The sequence below is a fragment of the Carya illinoinensis genome, chromosome 16 (genome assembly GCF_018687715.1).
Source record: "Carya illinoinensis cultivar Pawnee chromosome 16, C.illinoinensisPawnee_v1, whole genome shotgun sequence".
NCBI classification, from domain to species: Eukaryota; Viridiplantae; Streptophyta; class Magnoliopsida; order Fagales; family Juglandaceae; genus Carya; species Carya illinoinensis.
The window spans coordinates 22,498,421-22,520,867 of record NC_056767.1 but is presented as its reverse complement, the minus strand read 5'-3'; the positions used below and the strand labels follow the sequence as shown (position 1 = coordinate 22,520,867).

The following is a 22,447-nucleotide window of genomic DNA, read 5'->3' as shown; positions in this document are numbered from 1 at the left end:
ATTTTTGCCTAGGTAGAAGATCAATAAACCCCCAAACTTGATTTTTTTGCCATAGAACTCATTTCATCTCTCATAGTAGCCAACCATTTATTTAAAACAAGTGAACTTAGCGTTTCATCATAAGAAAAAGGTTCAACAAAGTCGCATGGAGCACACAAGAAAGATTCATGTTCAATCTCAAAACGACGACGAGGTATGGTTTCACGTTCGCTTGTACGAAATTGAGACTGTTGTGAGTCACTTTCTAATGGTACACTCCTACTATGAGCCAAGGCACTCATACTATCTTTTATGGTTTAAGAATATCATAATTCTCTATTCTTGCCAAAGGATAGTGTAACTCTTTCAAGTTTTTTGCATCTCAAAAAGTTCAAGATCATTTTTTGCTTTACCGATATTAGAAAAATCTTTCTCGATAAATGTGACATTACGTGACTCTATTGTTGTCATCCCTTCACTAGAATGTTCATCAAATATTACATAGCCCTTTGCGCTATCTGAATATCTTATGAAGATATGCTTATTTGCTCTAGGGCCAAATTTATCATATTTATGGAAAATGGTGTGAACATAACTTGCAGAACTCTAAGGCTGCAAATGTTTCAAATTGGTCCACAAAGAGGTCCAGCAAGATACACTAGAAATGAGTCCACAAAATTTCAAAAATATACCAATTATAATAATAATAATATTTTGTTATGATAATGTACTATATCTGACCATTTACGCAAAATTCTAAGGAACAACAATCATGAATACTCTTTGTGACAAGCGCACTATACACTCCAATGCCTTAGCAAAAAAGGAAAAAAAAGAGCATAATGAAACAAAAGCCACAAAGGGAATTGAGTGCATTCAGAACCTAAGGCAGGGAAAGCAAAGTCTCCAACGTCTGTGCTTTCTTAATTGAACCCTGTCAGCTCTTACCATTCTTACTGGGCTGCCATTCCACTCAGCAGGCAATCTGTTCATATGCAAGCGAAATTGTGAGCAACCAATCTCAATTATGGAGAGATAGAATAGAACAATGAGTATGTAAAAAGTTAGAATTTTACATGGGAAAAGCAAATGAACGGGAACTGGCTGTGCTGCTAGTTGACCGCTTAGATACACATAGCAGGGAATCATCGCTGTTGTTTATTGTGGGTGTAGATGAATTGAAATGATTACTGAGGCTCCCATCCTCCACCTCACTGTCGAAGATTGTCTTGATTGGGTGGCTGTTGTCAATCGCTTCAGTCGTCGAAGATGCCATCAAGTTTTCCGATACTGCTTCCTTGAATGGAGCCTGCAGGTCCTCAAAAACTTTAAAATCTAATACATTTTGTAAAAAGAACTCCAAAGATCTGTTTAGAATCTCCACTCTTTCATAATATTCATGCAGGGGACTCAACTTTAAGGATTGCCAACCTCTTCATTTGGTCACTGATTAGCGATGCAAATATCATTTGAGGCTTAACTATGGTTAATTCATCACAAACATCCTAATAGGCACATAACAAGTAAGAGTCTAACCCTTATTATATATGCTACTTTCGACTTTTTTTTTTAAAAAAAGTTATTATTATATATGGTACTTACATAGTCTCTCTTATTACTATGCTTTTGCAAGCTAAGTCATCCTAGGAATGTAGTTGGCATCATAAAAACAGAGGTGATTTGAAGTACAATTCCTACTGTATCAGCACCACAGAAAACTACATTGAGATAAAGACACATAGCATGTGCTTGTGTACACAAGCTCCACAATTCCAGCTGGCCCAAAGTAAAAAATATAAACACATATATAAGAATATTGAAATGTTTTTCAAGGATGACAAACTTTGTTCCTGGTAAAAGTGGAACAACTGGAGTATGCCATTTCACCAGATCATTTGGGTCAGGTGGTGGTGGGCATAAAGGTAAAACAGAGAACAAAAGAGAACTCAACTAAAAAGCCAAAATCAACAACTACAATTACGCTGCATCGGCAGGTTTATCTATGCAAGCTCTTACCAAATTAGATGGCCTTGGTCAGTTGGCGATTGTGCCCTTCTCAACTAGGGAAGGACTGTCCAAGACCGAAAGGAAACCAAAGCAAAACCAAAACCTACAAAAAATAACTTAACTTTGTTGAGTTCTCTATAACCATCTCCTTCTCCTCACCCGTAAACAATTTTGTCAACAATCATATCTTCAGTTACACAGAAATTTTCAATATCTTTGCTATTTCATGTTGAAACAAAGTTGAACGTGGTTTTTAAAGGTGATTCTAGTAAGTAATATATATCCAGTTATAAAAGTTCTTTATTCATGAAACAAATACTTAAAATTCTTTGTAATACGAAATAGGATCCTGTACCTTCTTTGGTAAAGGACAAGTTTCAAGGATTGGAATCTGCTTATCAAGTCTACGAAGGCCAGGCCAGATCATGAATTAAGATTGTAGAACAGGAAATGCAAGCACTGGTTTTTCTTAGGGGTGAACAAATCGACAATTGCAAAGCTGAATTCCAGCATTGCCAGACAGATACAAATTTTTAACTAACGTACGAATTTGAGAAAAACGGTAGGGAGAAATGGAATAATCACAAAAGTTTCATTAACGCATAGGTATGACTTGCCACTTGATGTCACTTCTAGTTTTACCCTCTATTATATTGATAACTTCTGCGAAGATGTAATAAATAGAGGGCAATTATCCTCAGTGGCATGCCACTTAGTGCTCAATCTCCTTGACTCTTCCGATTACATCAGAACAGAATAGAAAATCTTTGAATGAATCAAATGATTCCATCTTTTCGAAGCAACCAAGCTGTTGTCTTTACCAATATGAACTTGGATTTTGAACAATTTTCAACCTCATACGAATCACACAGCCAAAAAAGAAGATAGCCAAGATAACCATAGCTCATAATGAGGGTATCAACTTCAGGTGCATGAATAAATTGTTCTTTGAAGATTTTTTTTTTTTTTTTTCTTTTTAGAAAGATAATTTATGCTACATGCAAAAAGGTAAACAGTTTTAGGAGGGAATAAATGAGCAGAGGGAGTAGGAAATAGTTTACCTCTCTATCTAGAAGCAGAGTTTTAGAGATTATCTTCTTATGGGGCTGAACAGAAATCTCCTGTCCTGCATCAATATCTATTTCACCTTTCATCGTCAAGCCTTCACAACCATATTGCTTGATTACATCCTTATTGCAGTCCTGTTCGGTGCTATGTCTCGACCCATTTGTCCCAAATGAAGCTGTATCCAGAGTTTCTTCTGTTAATTCACTGCTGGTATCCACATCAGAATTGAGTATGCAAGAGAGAGTAGTATGGTCCAACTCATAAGTTTCTAGCAAACACTTGCCCTGAGAAGACACTCCACTGTCAATGCAAATGTCCTTAACAAACTGAAAACTGCTCTCATGAAAGAAAACATCCAGCTCTGGTAATTCATAATCCATTATATTCTCTCTAGTGTAAAGGTTTTCTCCTTCGTCACTCCCTTTCAAATCTTTAGGACAGTTAAAATATTGTGCTAGATGGTCCCTTTTATCATCTGAATCCTCCCAAGCTATTAAACTACTTACTTCTGGAGGGTTTCTGATTGGATCTTCATTTTGACTATCACCTGGAAGTAAATCTGAATCCACCTCATAGCCTTCCCTTCTTACCCCAGCGATAATTGAACTTTCAGATTTCAAGCTGGTCTTTTTTTCCATCTTTCCTCTCATCTCCTCAGTATTGTCATTGAATTTGAAGGAGCTTATAGGAAGCAGTTGAACAACATCGTATGTATTTATCACCTGGCAGGTACATATGTTCCCAATTATAAAAATGAATGGAAAAAGTTACTGTAGGATTTTTATCCACTTGTTTTTTCAAGTCATGAATGAATGGAATGGCATATGGGCATTAACAAAGATAGGAGTGAGAAACAACTTGTAGAGGATAAGGGCTAGTTTATAAACATCCAGACGAGGCCTAAAGGGCCCAAAGGAGCAATAATAAAGGAGGTGGGAATCTACAAATGCAATGTCCTCATATAGAAAGTGCTGTAAATATAAGCTTTGACCATACAATACAACCTTACAGAAAAATTGAAATTCCATATTATTAAAGTGCATTCATTGTTACAAAATGAGTGACGTGGTACCTTCGGCCCCATGTATGAAGACTACGTGAGGAACAATGCATCATTGTTCTCTTGGAGGTGCATGTATCAAATATGAATGTCAAGTCACGAGATCATTTCAATGTCACTTAAAAGAAAGATCAGGTACTTGCTAAGTTCCACTGTGAGTAAGCCAAAAGATATTTGAAGGGAGCTAGCTGAAGATCACTAACAGTGATCACTGGTCCAGTTTATCCAATCACATTTCACTGTGTCTTGATATGAAGGGCTAGCTCCTTCAATTGCAAATAAATATTTGCTGCATTTCAACAAAATAGAAAACAGTCCATCGTTATGAAATTTTCCGAGAATTGGAAACCAAACAAACCCACGGTTCACGAATTACAGGTACGCTTAATTGACAAGAAATAAGGCTCCTAAGCCGGTCGTAATAGTGTAGCAAAATTAAATCTTTGGGGAATGAAATAAAAAGTAATTATAAAACCTTTTTTTCAACTCTATCAAATTTGCTGCATAAATCCAACACGGTATTGTTCACCAAATTGAAGAAATACTTCATGGTGACTACATAAAACAGATATTCTAATATGAAAACTTCACATAATAACATTTTCTTCTTTCTTAATTAAGCTGTTACAGATTTTTTGCTTTCAATTCTAATTATTTGATTTCTTCCAACCTCATAATTTCAGCAAGCAGGTTTGGTTCAACATGCCAGGTGCAAAAAACACACAATGCGATCCAAAGGGGCTGAACCCCTTACTTCCACTCAATCAACAATAGCCTAGCTCATAATTAAATAATAATGCACTAACAACATACTACCTAGCACTAAAGTCAAAGAAAAAGCAAAGCAACAATGATGTTTGGCCAAGAAAATTGAGGGACACCACATACACAACCCTTTCAGTCATGGAGATGGTTCAATGCAACCAAAAAGCAACTCCCTTGGAGTTTGACCCCAATATTGCTGACCGAAATATAGTGTGCTCACCTGTATCATGATTACTACAAATTTCAAGAAAAAACTAAAAGTTTCATCCACAGTAGTAGTTATTAATGGGCATCCACCTAGTAGTTCTGTGAACATTTACTTTTTGCTGACAAACAAACCGAAAAAAGGGAACGGAAAGTAAAGTAATGTATTTATAGTTCTATGAAGTTTTCACCTGAAAAGGTAAAACTCCTCCATGTGAACTCCAGTTATTTTAATAGGAAGAGATGTTAACGGTTTTTGCTTTCCTGGGTTTACAAATTCTCTCTTTTCCATTCCACCTTTTATCAGCAATCAAACAGACCATATGAAAACAAAAAAAAAAACAGAAAGCTTTGCAAAACTAAAAAGCTAATATACACAGATAAACGCAGAAAGCAAAAGAAAAGGAAACCCAAATATTAAGAACATAAGAAATACATAAAGAAGCAAATGAATAAAATAATGCCTCAAAAACTTTGCAAAACTAAATAACCTATATCTTACCTTTGAGGCTCTGACTTGGTTCGGAAACGACTCAAACTTGTGTGCGGAATGCATTGCTGCAATACTCTCAGATTATATAAAAGGGAATTAAGGCCAACCCTTTTATTAAATAGTGACTTTCAGAGGGAGAACTTGGGGGGGGGGGGGGGGGGGGGGGGGGAGAGAGAGAGAGAGAGAGAGAGAGAGTCATGCAGCACGTTCATACTAGAAGATATAGGGGTGGAATGCATGAATGCAAGAAGCAACGGTTTGCTCAAAAAGCGGCAATAAATATAAATAGACAGTGTAATAAATGACCATAAAACAGGTACCCAAAGCCCCAAAGTCAGGTATTAGCTACTTCGCCCACTTTACACTTCTGGCAGACTTTCTTTCCAAACGTTTATACTTTGCGTATATCACCTGTGAAACACTTTCCGTTTGGCCTTTTATAGCCAAACAAAGAAAAAAACCATTATTTTTCTCTGCAAAATTTGTATGATTAAGATCATCATCAAAGAAGTCCTTTTATGATCGTGTTGCCTTTTGACCTTGTCATTGATAACAAAATTCAAAAGTACATTTTGCATATAATTCATCTGTCAATGTGTAAATGGCTTGAACATTTTTTCTTTGAACAATGTGTAAATGCAACTTTTTGATAGTTTAAGGTCAGGTTACGAATTGTCATAAATAAAACAATTATAGTGCATTTGTTTTTCAATCACAAAAATGATTCAATCGACGAACTCCAACAAATTCAATTGATTGATTCAAACCAATTTGAGTGATTCGAAGTTGTGTGTTTTTTTTTTCCAATTGTACTTCAAGAATCAAAGATGAGCTTCTTCTTTTTTTTTTTTTTTTTTTTTTTCTTTTTGTACATAAAATATAAAAAGAACTGAGCATTTATTAATTCTTTCATCGTTATATTTGATAAGAAAAGTAAAAAAAATTTAAGACAAAATACTCTAGATTGGTTACCAAAAACCAAACAATTTCATCTCATCTCATTTAATAATTACAACTTTTTCAAATTTCCATATAAAATATAATAAACAATTCAATTTTTTCAAATCCCAATACAAAATTAATATAAAAAAATTATATTATAATAATATTTTATTTATTACTATTTTTTTTTTTGAAATACTGATCTCATTAACCATGAAATAAAGGGGTACAATTCACAAAGGTCTAAAGTGACATAGATCCACTCGGCTACATCATCTCCTTGTGTACAACATGAAAAACATAGCTCGGGCATCTCTCAACCTCATAGACATCTTCTACCATCACTGCAGCCACCTTTGCAAGCTGGTGTGCTGCCATATTTGCCTCTCTACAGACATGGGAGGCTGTCCAGTTGACACTTGAATCCAATACTCTTTTAGCATCTTCAATCAGACACCCCCCTAAGCTCCAGTCCACTGCCTTGCTCAGTAAACCATCCACCACACGCTTTGCATCACCCTCTAAACAGACCTGTTGCAGCCCCAGGTCTCTGCAAAATTCAGCTGCAACCAACAAACCATAAGCCTCACCATCGAAAGGAGTCCCTCTTAAAGGTCTTTGAGCTCTAACAGTGCCAACTACTTGTCCTTGGTAGTCCCTGACTATCACACCTATCCCAACTCTTCCCTCATTTGCTCTAATTGCTGCGTCCCAATTGAGCTTATAGGAATTCTGCATTGGTTTGACCCACCTAAGTTCTGCTGATCCAACCTGTTTCCTTGTTCCTTTGTCTGTTAGAAGGGATTCTCTGAAGATGGATACTTCTTCTATGGCCTGTTGATACAGCCTAGTGGGATGGGTGAATCCTTTCCCATGATACAGCTCGTTTCTTCTAGACCAAATCCTTTTCAATACAACTGCAGTATCTTCAAGCTCAGTAGCATCTAAGTTCTTCACTAGCAAGGACCAGATATCTAAAAAGAGGTCACTATGGCAGGACATCTTCTGAATCTTTTTACAGCTTTGTTTCCACACATCCTGGGCCGCAACACAGCTCCACAAGGCATGACCAGATGTTTCAATGGCTTGGGAGCAGATAAGGCAGTTGCTGTCCTCTACAACCTTCCTTCTCTTTAGGTTAGCTAGAGTTGGCAGAGCCTCACTACATGCTCTCCACACGAACTGTTTGACACTTGGGGAGGTCTTTAACTTCCATATGCTCTTCCACACATGCTTGGCCTGAGCTTTTTTTGATGACTCCCCCTGGAGATCAGCCTCCATCTGCTTGTGAACATGGTACCCACTCTTCACTGAATACTGGCCATTGGTGGAGAAGTGCTAGATCATCCTGTCTTCCCTACCCCCAGCACTAATGGGGATTGCTTTTACAGCTTCATACTCTTTTACAGTGAACAGCTCCTGAATGAGAGGATACTTCCATATTTTTAGATCACTGTCTATAAGATCACTTACTTTTTCACACTCACAGCCCACTGGTCGACTAGAGCCAAGTCTTTTTGATGGAAAGGATGTTAACCACCAGTCCTTCCAAATGTTGATATTGTGCCCATTACCCACTCTCCACACAAGTCCCTCTCTTAGAATTTTCAGACCTGCACACACTCCCCTCCACGCAAAAGAAGGCCTTGCCCCCAGTGTTGCATCTAAGAGACCAGTTTTTGGGAAATATTTTTGCTTTAAGACCATGGCAACTAAGGAGGATGGGTTTTGTAAAATCCTCCATCCTTGCTTAGCAAGTAGAGCCAGGTTGAAGCTTCTGAAATCTCTAAATCCAAGACCACCAGCCTCTTTGCTGTAGCTGAGTTGGTTCCACCTTACCCACTGAATCTTTGAGGTATCCTCATTGTAACCCCACCAGAATTTTCTTATAAGTTGATTCAGCCTGTTTGTTATCGAGGTTGGCAGTAGGAATATCCCCATTGCATAAGAGGGAATGGCTTGTAAAACTGATTTTAAGAGGACTTCTTTCCCTGCATTTGACAGAAATTTATTTTTCCAGTTAACCATTCTTGCCCAAGTTCTGTCAATGAGTGTGTGAAAGGTTGCCACTTTCTGCCTTCCCACTACAGCTGGAAGTCCCAGGTACTTTTCTAAGTTGCTTGTTGCTTTAACACCTGCTTGCTGCAGTATCTGAGTTCTGCATGCTGTCTGTGTGTTCTTGCTGAAAAGGATTGAAGATTTTTCTTTGTTTAGGACTTGACCCGAGGCCTTTCCATAGACTTCAAGGACTTTGAGGACACATACTAGTTCCTTGGGTGTTGCTTGATAGAAGAGGATGCTATCATCTGCGAAAAAAAGATGATTAACTGTTATGGGGCCTCTTCCAACAGGTGCAGGGGTGATCTGTCCAGCTTGTTCAGCTCTTTTCAACATTGAGGAGAGAGCTTCTGCACACATGATGAAAATGTAAGGAGACACTGGATCTCCTTGTCTAAGACCCCTCGAAGGCTTGAATCTCCTTTGTGGCTCTCCATTAACTAAGATGGAATAGGAAACTGAATTAAGGCAGGACTAAATATAAATAGACAGTGTAATAAATGACCATAAAACAGGTACCCAAAGCCCCAAAGTCAGGTATTAGCTACTTTGCCCACTTTACACTTCTGGCAGACTTTCTTTCCAAACGTTTATACTTTGCATATATCACCTGTGAAACACTTTCCGTTTGGCCTTTTATAGCCAAACAAAGAAAAAAACCATTATTTTTCTCTGCAAAATTTGTATGATTAAGATCATCATCAAAGAAGTCCTTTTATGATCGTGTTGCCTTTTGACCTTGTCATTGATAACCAAATTCAAAAGTACATTTTGCATATAATTCATCTGTCAATGTGTAAATGGCTTGAACATTTTTTCTTTGAACAATGTGTAAATGCAACTTTTTGATAGTTTAAGGTCAGGTTACGAATTGTCATAAATAAAACAATTATAGTGCATTTATTTTTCAATCACAAAAATGATTCAATCGACGAACTCCAACAAATTCAATTGATTGATTCAAACCAATTTGAGTGATTCGAAGTTGTGTGTTTTTTTTTTCCAATTGTACTTCAAGAATCAAAGATGAGCTTCTTCTTTTCTTTTTTTTTTTTTTTCTTTTTTCTTTTTGTACTTAAAATATAAAAAGAACTGAGCATTTATTAATTCTTTCATCGTTATATTTGGTAAGAAAAGTAAAAAAAATTTAAGACAAAATACTCTAGATTGGTTACCAAAAACCAAACAATTTCATCTCATCTCATTTAATAATTACAACTTTTTCAAATTTCCATACAAAATATAATAAACAATTCAATTTTTTCAAATCCCAATACAAAATTAATATAAAAAAATTATATTATAATAATATTTTATTTATTACTATTTAAAACATCTCATCTGAACTATGTAACCAAACGAATTTTTTACTTTATTTGGACCTTTGGTTAGAAAAAAATTAGGAGATAAATGAGTATTTTTTTTTTTAAATATGTGGTTATATATACACAAAGAACTATGAGCATGTAATTAAAGGATATTTATTTTCTTCTTAAATAAGAATAAGGCAAAAAGAGATGATATTTAAGGGATAGATTAATTGCATTCTTATTATAGGTAATCAATAAGTTCATATTCTAAATTCGTTTGTAAATGATTTAAAATGCTTGAATTACTTAATGGTATATATGTGTTTTTATATTTTGTATTAACTTTGAAATATCCCATTGAAACTTATTTCGTGAAAAAAATTCCATGGGCAGTTATTTTTTTTATATTCTTTATATATTTTACTGATGCGATAGGCTGTATCACTTTTTTTTTAATATAAAATAACTGTTTTGGCCAATCATATCAGTAGAGTGTATAAACAATATGTAAAAGTGAGTGTATGTAACAAAACTCTTTCATAAATTACTTAATTTAACAAGTCAATTTCAAATTTAATTCCTGTTTTTTGAATCTTTTGGTAATTTAGGGTACAAATGCCTCGCCTGCCTGTGTCTCATAGATTTGGGTGGGAAATCTGTTCGTTAACACCAAGCAAGCGGATGGTTCTTTTATTTTTCTATATTTTTTTCAAACAAATGGGCAGAGCTGTTGATTAAGGAGATATTTGGAAACAATTTCCATCCACTCTTATATTATCTCATCTCATTTCATCTTATGTCTTTTCTAACTATCATTCAAATATAAAAACTTTCAAATTAATCATTAAAACTTTTTCAAAATTTCAAACAAAAAAAAATTCAACTTTTTCAAATTTCAAAATAAAAATAATGTTAAAAATTTATACTCTAACAATAGTTGAACTTATAATATTTTTTATTTAACTTTTTTTCTCTTCTTGTCTAAAACTCAATAAATAATTAATTAAAACTATTTCATTACTATTTATAAATTATCTTTTTACTATTTTCAAAATTCTCATTTCTATTTCATTTCCCAAGCATCCTCTACTTGGTAAGACTCATGCCCATTGCCAAATATCCGCCTCTCTCTCTCTCTCTCTCTCTCTCTCTCTCTCTCTCTCTCTCTCTCTCTCTCTCTCTCTCTCTCTCTCTCTCTCTCAAGTTACTTTGTGTCTTTCTTGCCACATTGTTGCCGCCAGCCTGTGGTTAGATTGGCTATCGTGGGTTTGCTAAGTGCCAACCCACGATCCAATGGCAATGTCGGTAATGAGCTAGAGTAGGAGTGTTAATTCGTGTTCGTGGGCCGCATTTGTATCATGCCAAATAATAAATAATCGATTATAAGAAGTAATCTGAACTGACTTATTTAATTAAATTAGTTAAGTCTTAAAACTCTAAACATGATCCATATAAATAACGAGTAATAAGACACAAATTACATAACTCATTTAATAAACAATTAGAATTGAATCAACATGGCACGACTCGTTTCATGCGAATGGGTTCAACTGACCCATCTAACATGCTTAACATAATTTCATATGAAATTAATAGGTAGAGTATTTAGCACTACAACAGATTGGCCTTTTCCCGGCGTTGTAAAATCGCCGGAAAATAGACATAAATCCCCGCTATAGTTATATTCCAGCGATTACCTAATCGCCGCCCATTCGTCGGTATTATTCTTCCACTTTACATATCGCACGGCGAATAAAGAAAATCGCCGTGAAAAAATGAATATTTAGCAGCGATTTTTGTATCGCTGTCATATACTTTCAATACCGTCAAATTCTATTCAGCGATTCATAAATCGCTGCAAAATTAATTAGCAGCGCTTCCATAGTCGCTGCCATATACTGTCCATGGTTACAAAACATATGGCAGCGATACATACATCGCTGGAAACTGAGTTTGCAGCGCTTTTGTAATCACTGCCAAATACGTAACCATTTACAAAATTATATGGCAGCGATAGAAAAATCGTTGCCAAAGAGTAAGGCAGCAGTTTTTTAATCGCTGCTATATAGTTTTACTGTTTCAACAATATATGGCAGCGATTATAAAATGGCTGCCATATGATTTTGCAGCGCTGACGTAATCGCTGCCATATGCGTTTCCATTTCCAAAATCATATGGCAGCGATAGAAAAATCGCTGCCAAATTATATAGCAGCGGTTCTTTAATCGCTGCTATATACGTTGCCTGGTTCAAAACTATATCCCAGCGATCCCAAAATCGCTGCTATATGATATGACAGCGCTGTCTTAATCGCTGCTAAATCCATTTCTACTTTTCAAATTATATGGCAGCGATAAAAAATTCGCTGCTATATGATATGGCAGCGGTTTGTTAATCGCTGCTATATAGTTTTCTGTTTCAATAGCATATGGCAGCGAGTTTTAAATGGTTTGCCAGCGACTAAAAATCGCTGCAATAGGATTTTCTGAAATGGGAATCTATCGTATTAAATGGTTTTTTAAAATTATTGACGGCGATTAAAAAATCGCTGGAGAAACCTGAAAATCGAATTTTATATAACCTAGTAACCCAATATTCTTAATGGGTTACTAGGTCTCATTTATACTTTCTCCATTCATCCAATAGCACCTGATAGACATGATCATTTAATTTTCCATACTTAAACAAAAATTTCGCTAACCATTTCTATTCAATTCAAAATTTACTCATATGCATCAAATGAATTGACCAACAATCATATAATATCTTGTTACATTGGGTGGTGCATTATACGAGTCATATCAATTACAAACTGAGCTACTAATTACTCAAAAGATAAATATCACTAGTATAAGTTATTTCTAGATGACTCTACTCTCACTAAAACCAACAACTACCAGTAAAACATCTCATATTAGTTCAGGACTTTTCACCAACAGTCCCATCCAATTTTCACAATATGACTTTTACAAAGAAAGGTGGTGAACACCAAGATAACGCCGCTCCCACAACTGTCAGCCCATAAAGGTGGTTGGCTATATCACCTGAAAATAACATGAGATATCCACAAGGGTTCAGAAATTGACAACAGTCCCATCAGAAATTGAGATAGTTTAAGAAAATATAAATGCAGTGGATTTAGTATTAATCATAGAGGCACAAGGTAAACTAACTAATTATGGCATGCTGTTGAAAGTGTATTAATTCTTGTATTTAATGAGATTTATTTGTTGTTAACGGTGAGACTAATAACTTACTAACATTTGTACATACAAATCTTACTGTAGTGGCGATTCAAGACTTGGACAGAAAGTGGCAAAAAAGTCAGAAGCCATAGAGTGCCATTCATCTCATCCTATAATAAGCGGTTTGAGGAAGAATCTCGGCCAAATAAGAAAATGATCCTAGCATTTGGATGACCAAGAAAAACCCTATTTTCATGTTGTTCTTTCCGATAGCTCGCTGCAGCATGCAATTACTAATTGATATGGGGGTTTCTATTGTATGCTAATATATATATTTACTCGGCTGTAATGTCGTAATTGCATTACAGTACTACAAGTTTCTCTAGTTTTTGTTTTGGATCACATTAAGGAAAAAGCAAAAATCCTTAAATCATGTACCTTAGCCAACTATTTTTTCCAAAACTTTTTATTCCCATCAATTCACCATCTTGCATGCGCCAGGTACAAAATGGGCGCAGCCGTACCATGAGTTGCTTAATATTCAAGCAGCCATGGATGGATGGATCTATGGTGCATGTGCAATATGCTTGAAGAAGCATGAGAATTTTAGCTACAACTACGTCCTGGGGACTCAATTTATACAATCTCGACCAAAAAATGATGAAACAAGACTCAATTTAAACAATCTCGGCCAAAAATCTGATGAAACAAGACTCAATTTAAATAAGCAAAATGTGTATTTATTTTGTTAACTCACTCAAGGGCAGAATCGTTGAAGAAAGGCATGAGCATGGAGATAGTAATGGTTGTCAAAATAACCCTGATTGTGTCCTGCTTAGGCAAACCATTTCCAACAGCATTATTCCATACATGATGAATTAATTGAGTGAGTTAAATGACCAATCAGTTTGGAAATTTGAACGATATATTTAAGCAAAACTGTGGGCAAAGTTCAGGCCTTATATCTAACCTAGAGTATCTGCCAACCTTGATGGGTCGATTCCCAACATCCCATGACTATTAGAATGAGATATGCTATGAATTCTCATTATCTATTCATTGTGATAACAGGGGTATTTATATACAATTCTATACAATGTTCTAGAATCAGAAAGGAATAAAAAACAGTTATGAAACTTGAGACAAAAAACAGAATATACAATTCTATACAATGCTACGGTGCCTCTGCAGTTGTTGCATTTGGTGCATCAATATCTTCTATATTAATACGCCCCCTCGAGTCCAAGGGCGTGTCAGCAACATTGAGACTCGTCTTGAGCTTACAGAATCTGTCTGTTACCAAGGGTTTGGTAAGTATGTCCGCAAGTTGATCTTTGGAGCTGATGAAGGAGATGTTGAGTGTTTTGGCAGCAATGCGATCTCGAACAAAATGGAAGTCAATATCCATGTGTTTTGTCTGTGAGTGATAGACAGGATTGGCAGCCAAGTAAGTGGCCCCAATATTGTCACACCACAGTGTTGGAGCTTGACTGAGTGGGAGACCAAGTTCAGAAATAAGTGTTTGTAGCCAGATGAGTTCAGCAGCTGCTGAAGCTACAGATTTGTACTCAGCTTCAGTACTTGACCTTGCAACTGTGTTTTGCTTCTTTGAGCTCCATGAGATGAGATGTTTTCCCAAGAAAGTGCAAAAGCCACCCGTAGATTTTCTATCATCAGGGCATCCAGCCCAGTCCGCATCGGAGTAAGCTTGTAATTTGAAAGATGATTGAGAAGAGAAGAATAGACCCTGATTTATTGTTGCTTTTAAGTAACGCAGTATGCGTTTCACAGCAACCCAATGTGGTACTTTTGGTGTGTGCATGAATTGACACACCTTATTAACAGCGTAAGAGATATCGGGTCTGGTGAGGGACAAGTATTGTAGGCCTCCAACAATACTTCTAAATAGAGTAGCATCCTCAAAGGTAGGTGAGTCAAATTTGGACAGCTTAAGATTTACTGCCATGGGTGAGGTAACTGGTTTGGCATGTAACATTTTACTCCTAGTGAGGAGATCCTTAATGTATTTACGCTGAGAGATTAATAGACCAGTGCTCAAATGAGTTATCTCTACACCAAGAAAGTATGATAAAGCACCTAAGTCTTTAACTGGGAATTCCAAGCTTAGGTCCGAAATAAACATATCAATGGCAGAGTCTTTAGAGGACGTGATTATAAAGTCATCAACATAAACAAGGACATATCTACGCAGATCACCCTGACTAAGCACAAAGAGTGAGGCATCAGCCTGAGATGCCCGAAAGCCATAATGAAGTAGCCAGGAACTGAGTTGGGCAAACCATGCCCTCGGTGCTTGTTTCAAGCCGTAAATAGCTTTTTGTAATTTACAAACATGTTGAGGATATTGAGAATCAATAAATCCTTGAGGCTGATGCATGTATACCTGATCAGTAAGGGTTCCATGTAGGAACGCATTTTGTATATCGATCTGACGCAAGGGCCAACCACGAGCAACGGCAACTGAGAGAATCAACCGAATAGTTGGTGCCTTGACTACAGGGCTGAATGTCTCGTGAAAATCGAGTCCAGACTGCTGGTGATACCCTTTAGCAACAAGCCGTGCTTTCCTTCGCTCCAGAGATCCATCGGCTTGAAGTTTTGTTCGATAAATCCATCTGCAACCAAGAACATTGAAGGAGGGGTTAGGAGGAACAAGGGTCCAGGTTTTGTTCTGTAAAAGTGCTTGATATTCCTGGGTCATGGCGTCTTGCCATTCAGGGTATTTGGAAGCAATGGTGAAGCTATTTGGTGTCTCGGGAACCACTGTGGTAGCAAGACAGTGCCTAGAGGGATACGGTACAGTACCGTCCGTTCGAATACGGGGTCGAGAGGAGTGGGTTTGAGCTCTTGTGATGATGGGTGAACGAGGAGGTATTAGAAGGGTGAGTGCAGGGGCTGTTCGAGAAGAAGCAGGAGGATTTTGAATTTGAGAAGAGGAAGTAGAGTTTGGCCGAGTTTGGATGTGTGAGTGGAGAGGTGGAATAGCAGAGGATGCTCGGGATGAGGAATTAGGGATTTGGGGTTGAGAAGACGATGGGAACATTTGGGAACTGGGCATCGGTGGGCTGTGAGATGAAGGAGGTATTTGGTTTGGGCCTGGGCCTAACAGAGAGGGCTGTAAAATGGGGAGGTTGGTATATGAGGGTTGCCGTGTTGAGAAGGATGTGGGCCGAGTGATTGAGTAGGGAAAAGTATCTTCATGAAATATAACATCACGGGAGAAGTATAGCCGATTTTTTTTTAAATCCAAGCATTTGTATCCTTTATGAACTGAGCTATACCCGAGAAAAAGGCATGATGTAGAACGAAAATTTAATTTATGTTGATTATAAGGACGTAAGTTGGGAAAGCACTCACACCCAAACACTTTTAGAAACTTGTAGTTGGGAACATGTTTATATACTTTGAAAAAGGGTGTTTGATTGGCAATTGTTGGTGAAGGTAAGAGATTAATGAGATAGACTGCTATCTCAAATGCATCGGCCCAATAAGAAAAAGGAAGAGAAGCTTGGGCTAAAAGGGCAAGCCCAGTTTCAACTATATGCTTGTGTTTTCGTTCCACAAGCCCATTTTGTTGATGAGTATGTGGACATGAAAACCTGTGATGAATTCCAAGTTTGTGACAGATTGGTGTGAGAGATTGAAATTCACCACCACCATCTGTTTGAAGTGTTATGAGTTTTGTATTTAAGAGACGTTCAACAAAAGGTAGAAAATTAGAAAAGACCTTAAGAACATCAGATTTGAGCTTTAATGGATAAAACCAAGTAAACCGAGTGTATTGATCAACAAAAGAGACATAATATTTGTAGCCTTGTCTAGAAACAAAATGGGCTGGGCCCCAAACATCAGCACAGACCAGTGCTAGTGGTTTATTTGAATGGGCCGAATTGGAAGGAAACGGCTGCTGATGGTTTTTGGCTAAAGGACATTCGGGGCACTGGAACTTGGAAACCGTGGGAGAAACTTGCAAACAGCTGGTGCGCAGGATTCTTGATAGAGTGGAGTGATGAGGATGGCCGAGTCTCCGATGCCATTGAGAGACAGAAGATTTCTCACCGATGTTGACAGATGGAGAAGGATGATTTGAGGAGGAGCTGGACTCCGAAGGGAAGACATAGAGGCCATTATGGATTGGTCCGGTGAGGAGGATCGTCCCCGTCGATGTGTCCTTCACAGAGAAAAAAGATTCATGAAATTCGAAGAAGCATGAATTATCCTTGCAAAATTTAGAAACAGAGATGAGATTTTTTGTGATTTTAGGAACATGAAGGAGGTTTTTAAGAAGAAATGAGGAAGAGGGAGAAGAGGATAAGAAAGAGTCACCCGTATTCTGAATGTAAAGGCCTGTACCATCTCCTACATGGATCTGTTCATTACCACAGTAAGGTTCGGAGGCAAGATTGAGGTTGTTGAGGGAATGGGTTATGTGATGGGTTGCACCCGAATCGGGATACCAGGTAGGGTCTGAGATGGAGCTCTGCTGGGTGAAATTTGTAGAGAAGGAAGAAGGTGCACTGTATTGATAGCCATGATCAAAACGGTGTTTGCATTGTAAGGCTATATGGCCGGCTTTTTGACACACTTGGCAGGTGGGGCGGGAACTATTTTGTGATGGAAAGGAGTTTGGTTGAGTAGCTGGGGAAAAGCTGCGACCGCCTCTGTTTGGGTAATTAAATCTGCCTCTCCCATTTCTTCCATTGCGACCACCTCGAGATGGAAAATGTCCTCGGTTGCCAGTGTGCACAAAATTGGCAGATGGTTGCAAAGAGGTAGAGCTCCGTGTACTGTGAGCAAGCCTGCTTTCATGGACAAGAAGCAACTGAAATAGTTCATGAGAAGAAATGGGTTCTACCCGTGTTGTAATAGAGGTGACTAATGTATCATATGTGTCACCAAGACCAGTGAGTAGATATGTAACAAAATCAGAATCAGAAATAGGAGTGCCAGAGGCAGCAAGTATGTCAGCAAGCGCTCTTACTTTACCAAAATAATCTGTGATGGAGAGGTCACCTCGAGTTAGATTAGCAAGTTGGAATTTAACTTGAAACCGTTTGGCTTGAGAGTGAGAAGCAAAAAGAGAGGAGAGGGATTTCCAAAGACCACGAGATGTTTGAGCAGAAAGAACATGTCCAAGAACAGAGTCTGAGAGGGATGAGAAAAGTATACTGAGTACCAGTTGATCATTTCGTCTCCAGGAGGCATAAGCCGGATTAGGTTGAGAGTCAACCTGTGGAGGGGGTGGTTGTAGTGAGCCATCAACGTATTGATAGAGGTCCTGACCTCTTAAATAGGCCGAGATCTGTACATTCCATAATGGATAGTTTTCATTTGTGAGCTTGGTGGTAACTAGATGTGAGAAGTTTGGAGAAGGAAGGGAAGAAGAAGAAGCCATGGATCAGAGGACTGTGAGTCGTGGGCTTACTGATACCATATTAGAATGAGATATGCTATGAATTCTCATTATCTATTCATTGTGATAACATGGGTATTTATATACAATTCTATACAATGTTCTAGAATCAGAAAGGAATAAAAAACAGTTATGAAACTTGAGACAAAAAACAGAATATACAATTCTATACAATGCTACGGTGCCTCTGCAGTTGTTGCATTTGGTGCATCAATATCTTCTATATTAATAATGACAATCTGGAAAATCACAATCCAGCTATTTTAGATTGGTTCTTAGAATAAATTAACCATTTTATGGAGGAGTCTCATATTGTGTACATTATAAAGCTTCAATATGCATGCAGCAGTTATACTAACTTTGGCTGGGGGGGAAAACCATTCGCAAGATGACTCACATACCAATATGTTAAGTCAGCAGCAAAATCAGCACTCAGCAATTAAGTTGAGATATTGGCATGACCATCTTTTTGTCCCCTTCCATTATGACAGGTGCACCACAACCAAAACTTAAGTTATACTACTGCAGTGAGGGTACTGTAACAGAACTTATTCACTTCTTGTATGCAATCAGTGTTAATGAAGCTTACCATCATTATTTGGGACATGTCGAAGAGCTTCATCATTCAGTCCCAATGCCCAGACTTTAAAACTGTAAAACACCAACAAAGGAAGTATTCATTGCCTAAATAGTTGATACATGAGACTCATCCAACGATCATTATCTGAAAGAACTAAACACTTGGCACGATACAACCTACAGCACACGCTTGAAACCTAAGGAAAAGTGTATAACCTGCTATGATTATAAATCTGATTCCACGGGGCTTCCTTAAATACTCTGCCACATTCTCATATTCTAGATAAGCATTAACTGTACTTAAATATAAACACACATTTTTTGCAGCCACATATTTAAAAAAGTTGTTCCAAGGCAACCTCTTGCCCCTATTTTGAATGAAGCCATTCAGATCCATAAACATGTTTTAGTAGTAAAACATACAATGATAAATAACAATAAAAGCGACATTAGAATTGGTTATAATGATTACCTTCACTCTATTCCCCATGTGCATAATGCATGGTAATTCAAACCAAATAAACAAGTTAGTCTAGTATCTAAAATATAGGGTGCTCATAACTAATTTTCAGGTCTGGTTTCTGTTAATATGTGGATATGTCCGAAGGAGACGAGATTAAGTTGACAAGTGACTTTAATGAGTACCATCTTAGCGATGGTGTTAGTAAATCTCTAACTGTCGTGGAATAGGTTTATTTTACTTTAAATAAACCTACAGCACTTGTTGGGTTTCTTCAGTCCTAAGATGGAGAAAGAAGCAAGATATTTGTGAAATAATAGAGGGGAAAAAACCTAAAACCTCTCTAATGCACAAATGGTTGATCTCTGTTGAATATCATTAACAGAGAGTATGGGAAAACCAGTGGCAACCTCAAGACATATAAATGCATACTTCCCTTCTTGTACATAATTTTGAATTTCAATTCTCTTTCATCTTGCAATGCCTTGTTGTTGCAAATGAAACATCCTCCTTTTGACCAAAACCCTATGGAAGCTACTAGTTCTGTTATTTAAGATAATATGTAATATAACTTACATTTATATATAACTGTATGATATACTTGAAGACAATAAATGAGATCTAGAAACATAATAGTATCAGCTGGGAGCTAAAAATGCAAATACAGAACTACCATTCCAGCTTATCTGATTCATTTGGAACTCTCTCCTCCAAACTCTGTTCAGTTTTGATTAAGTCTGAAATGGAAGATTGTACGCGTCCTCCTTGCTTCTCATCTCAACCTCTACATGAATAGAACTGGGTCTCATTACAAAACAGGTAGAGATCAATGAACAACTCCAAAATGCACATAAACTTTATGGTAACAAGCCCAACGAACTTATAAAAAGTAACTTTTCGTTTTCCCCCATTTACATGAAGAAACATACAACCAAACCCACTTACCATGCAGCATTTCCAACAGCTTCCCTCACACTTTCAAGCTTTTACAAAAGTGTTACTCCCTTTTTTTCATCATTTTGTTGGAACCATATGATGCAAGGTGTCAGCTTCGTAAAAAACAGATCTAATTTGTTCCAATTTCCCCTGCGAAATGTAGCAATAAAACACCACCACTTCAAACCTCAAAAGTTGAAACCCACAAACTGCACTAAGCAAAAATTAGGTGTTAAAAATTCAGAGGACAGAAATCATACCTCCATAACTCAAACTGTTAATTCCTTTCAGGTTATATTTATATAGATATAGTAATATCTATATATATTGAGATGGATATATTTATATAGATATATATATCTATATATATATATATGTATTGCCCAGTTGTGATATTGTCTAACAAAAAACCACCCAATCCAGTACAAAAAACCAAGGAGCATGTCACCCCCCTTATGGGTCGGGGGAATCGTTACACTGAGTCTGTCGATACGACTCAGTGAATGAAGGATTATCCTTAAAGAACTCCTGAAGCAATCTATCAGTCTGCATCTGATGCGCCCTAAGAGCCCGCATCTCTAACCTCATTTCATCCAGCTGACTCTTATACGCTTTAGCATCTTTCTTATGTTGTTCAGAGTCTTTCTTGTGTCTTTCAATCTCAGACAGGTAGCATTGCATCTTAAGTTGGTCACGTTGTCTACTTGACTCGGGAATGACCATCTCCCCGAGTCCTCACGCATATCCAGGTCGATGGCCAAGGACCTCCCTGAAGACAGTCGCTGCTGCCTCATCATTACGTTGCTCTGGTTCTAGGCCATCCAACCTACCTGTCATCTCCTTCTGCACATGCACAGAACAACGATTATTAACATAAGTTCTTCCTAACATATTACTCATTTATTATTGTCAAAAATAAACATTGTAGGGAGATGGACTGTATGTAATCTACTCACGTATGTTTCTTCTGTAGCATCTGTCACAAACTTGTTCTTCTTCTTCGACTAGCGCGTTTCTTTATAGAAGTCAACCAAATTTCCATTCTCAGCGTGCTACAGAAGATGAGCAACACGTATAAGAAGTTTTTCGAGGTAGAAACATAAGTTTATTGTTTAACAATGTGCATGGAATTACAAATAGCACATCGTGTTAATCAACCACTACCCAACTTTGTGGTAATTATATCACAAAAATGCAAAGGAAAATGGATTCACATGTAGAGGAACGTTTTTATAGAAAATATGGGTTTGGAATGCGATCAAGATTATTAAAATGAACATGGTCAGTTGGGAGGCATTCTCATACCTTTTGCTCAAGGATTTGGACGAATGATTTACGTCCTGATGTGTGATTAATTGCCTGCTTCTTCCTGTTCTCCCGGTTTTGAGATGAAATTTTCTGCAATGCACACGTTTTTTGGTTAGCTATGTTGAACAGCCACTATATTTGCCTCTTTAGACATACTAATGGAAGGATTTATTACAGAAATTTGAGTTGGTTAATATATACCTTAAATGCATCACTGCCTCACCTTCCACACAACTTGACCCATACAAGAGGGTCCACCAAGCTTGTCCCACTAGCTAACGCCTCTTCATGGCTTTCAAATGATTGGTAAATCTTGTGCAAATCGTGATGGAAGGAGTTGAAGCGCTTACGAAGTGCCTTTGTCACCGTCAATCGGTGGTTTTCCCGTTTCCAGTCGAGCACGAAGTCAGACTACAATTCAGAGCAAACTAGTATTAATATTACGATTATGAGACATATAAACCACTTCAAACTCATCATATGATATGGAATTGATATCACTTACCCGAACACAATCAATGAGCTCCTCTTTCATGGCTTCTGGGACATCGGTCCAGCGCGCATAACTCATGTCACAATATTATTTAACAATCCAGGATACTCGTGTCGTGAACATAGAAGCATGCTCACAACACGGGGCAGTCTCACCATCATTTATC

The 22,447-nt window shown here is 37.4% G+C and overlaps 1 protein-coding gene across 2 annotated transcripts; it reads right to left on the bottom strand.

Moving 5' to 3' along the window:
• Positions 1-657: 657 nt before the first annotated feature.
• On the bottom strand, positions 658-5,739 carry LOC122298602. 2 transcript variants are annotated; one of them, XM_043108423.1, is made up of 5 exons: positions 5,586-5,724; positions 4,127-4,403; positions 3,048-3,776; positions 1,056-1,288; positions 658-964 (listed from the first exon to the last, which is right to left on the bottom strand). In XM_043108423.1, exons 2-5 carry the CDS (start codon positions 4,136-4,138, stop codon positions 856-858), a joined length of 1,083 nt encoding a protein of 360 aa, XP_042964357.1. In that variant the 5' UTR covers positions 4,139-4,403; positions 5,586-5,724; the 3' UTR covers positions 658-855. The 2 variants fall into 2 exon arrangements, with proteins under 2 accessions (XP_042964357.1, XP_042964356.1); XM_043108422.1 differs by lacking the exon at positions 4,127-4,403 and having other exon boundaries at positions 5,586-5,739.
• Between the last annotated feature and the right edge of the window lie 16,708 nt (positions 5,740-22,447).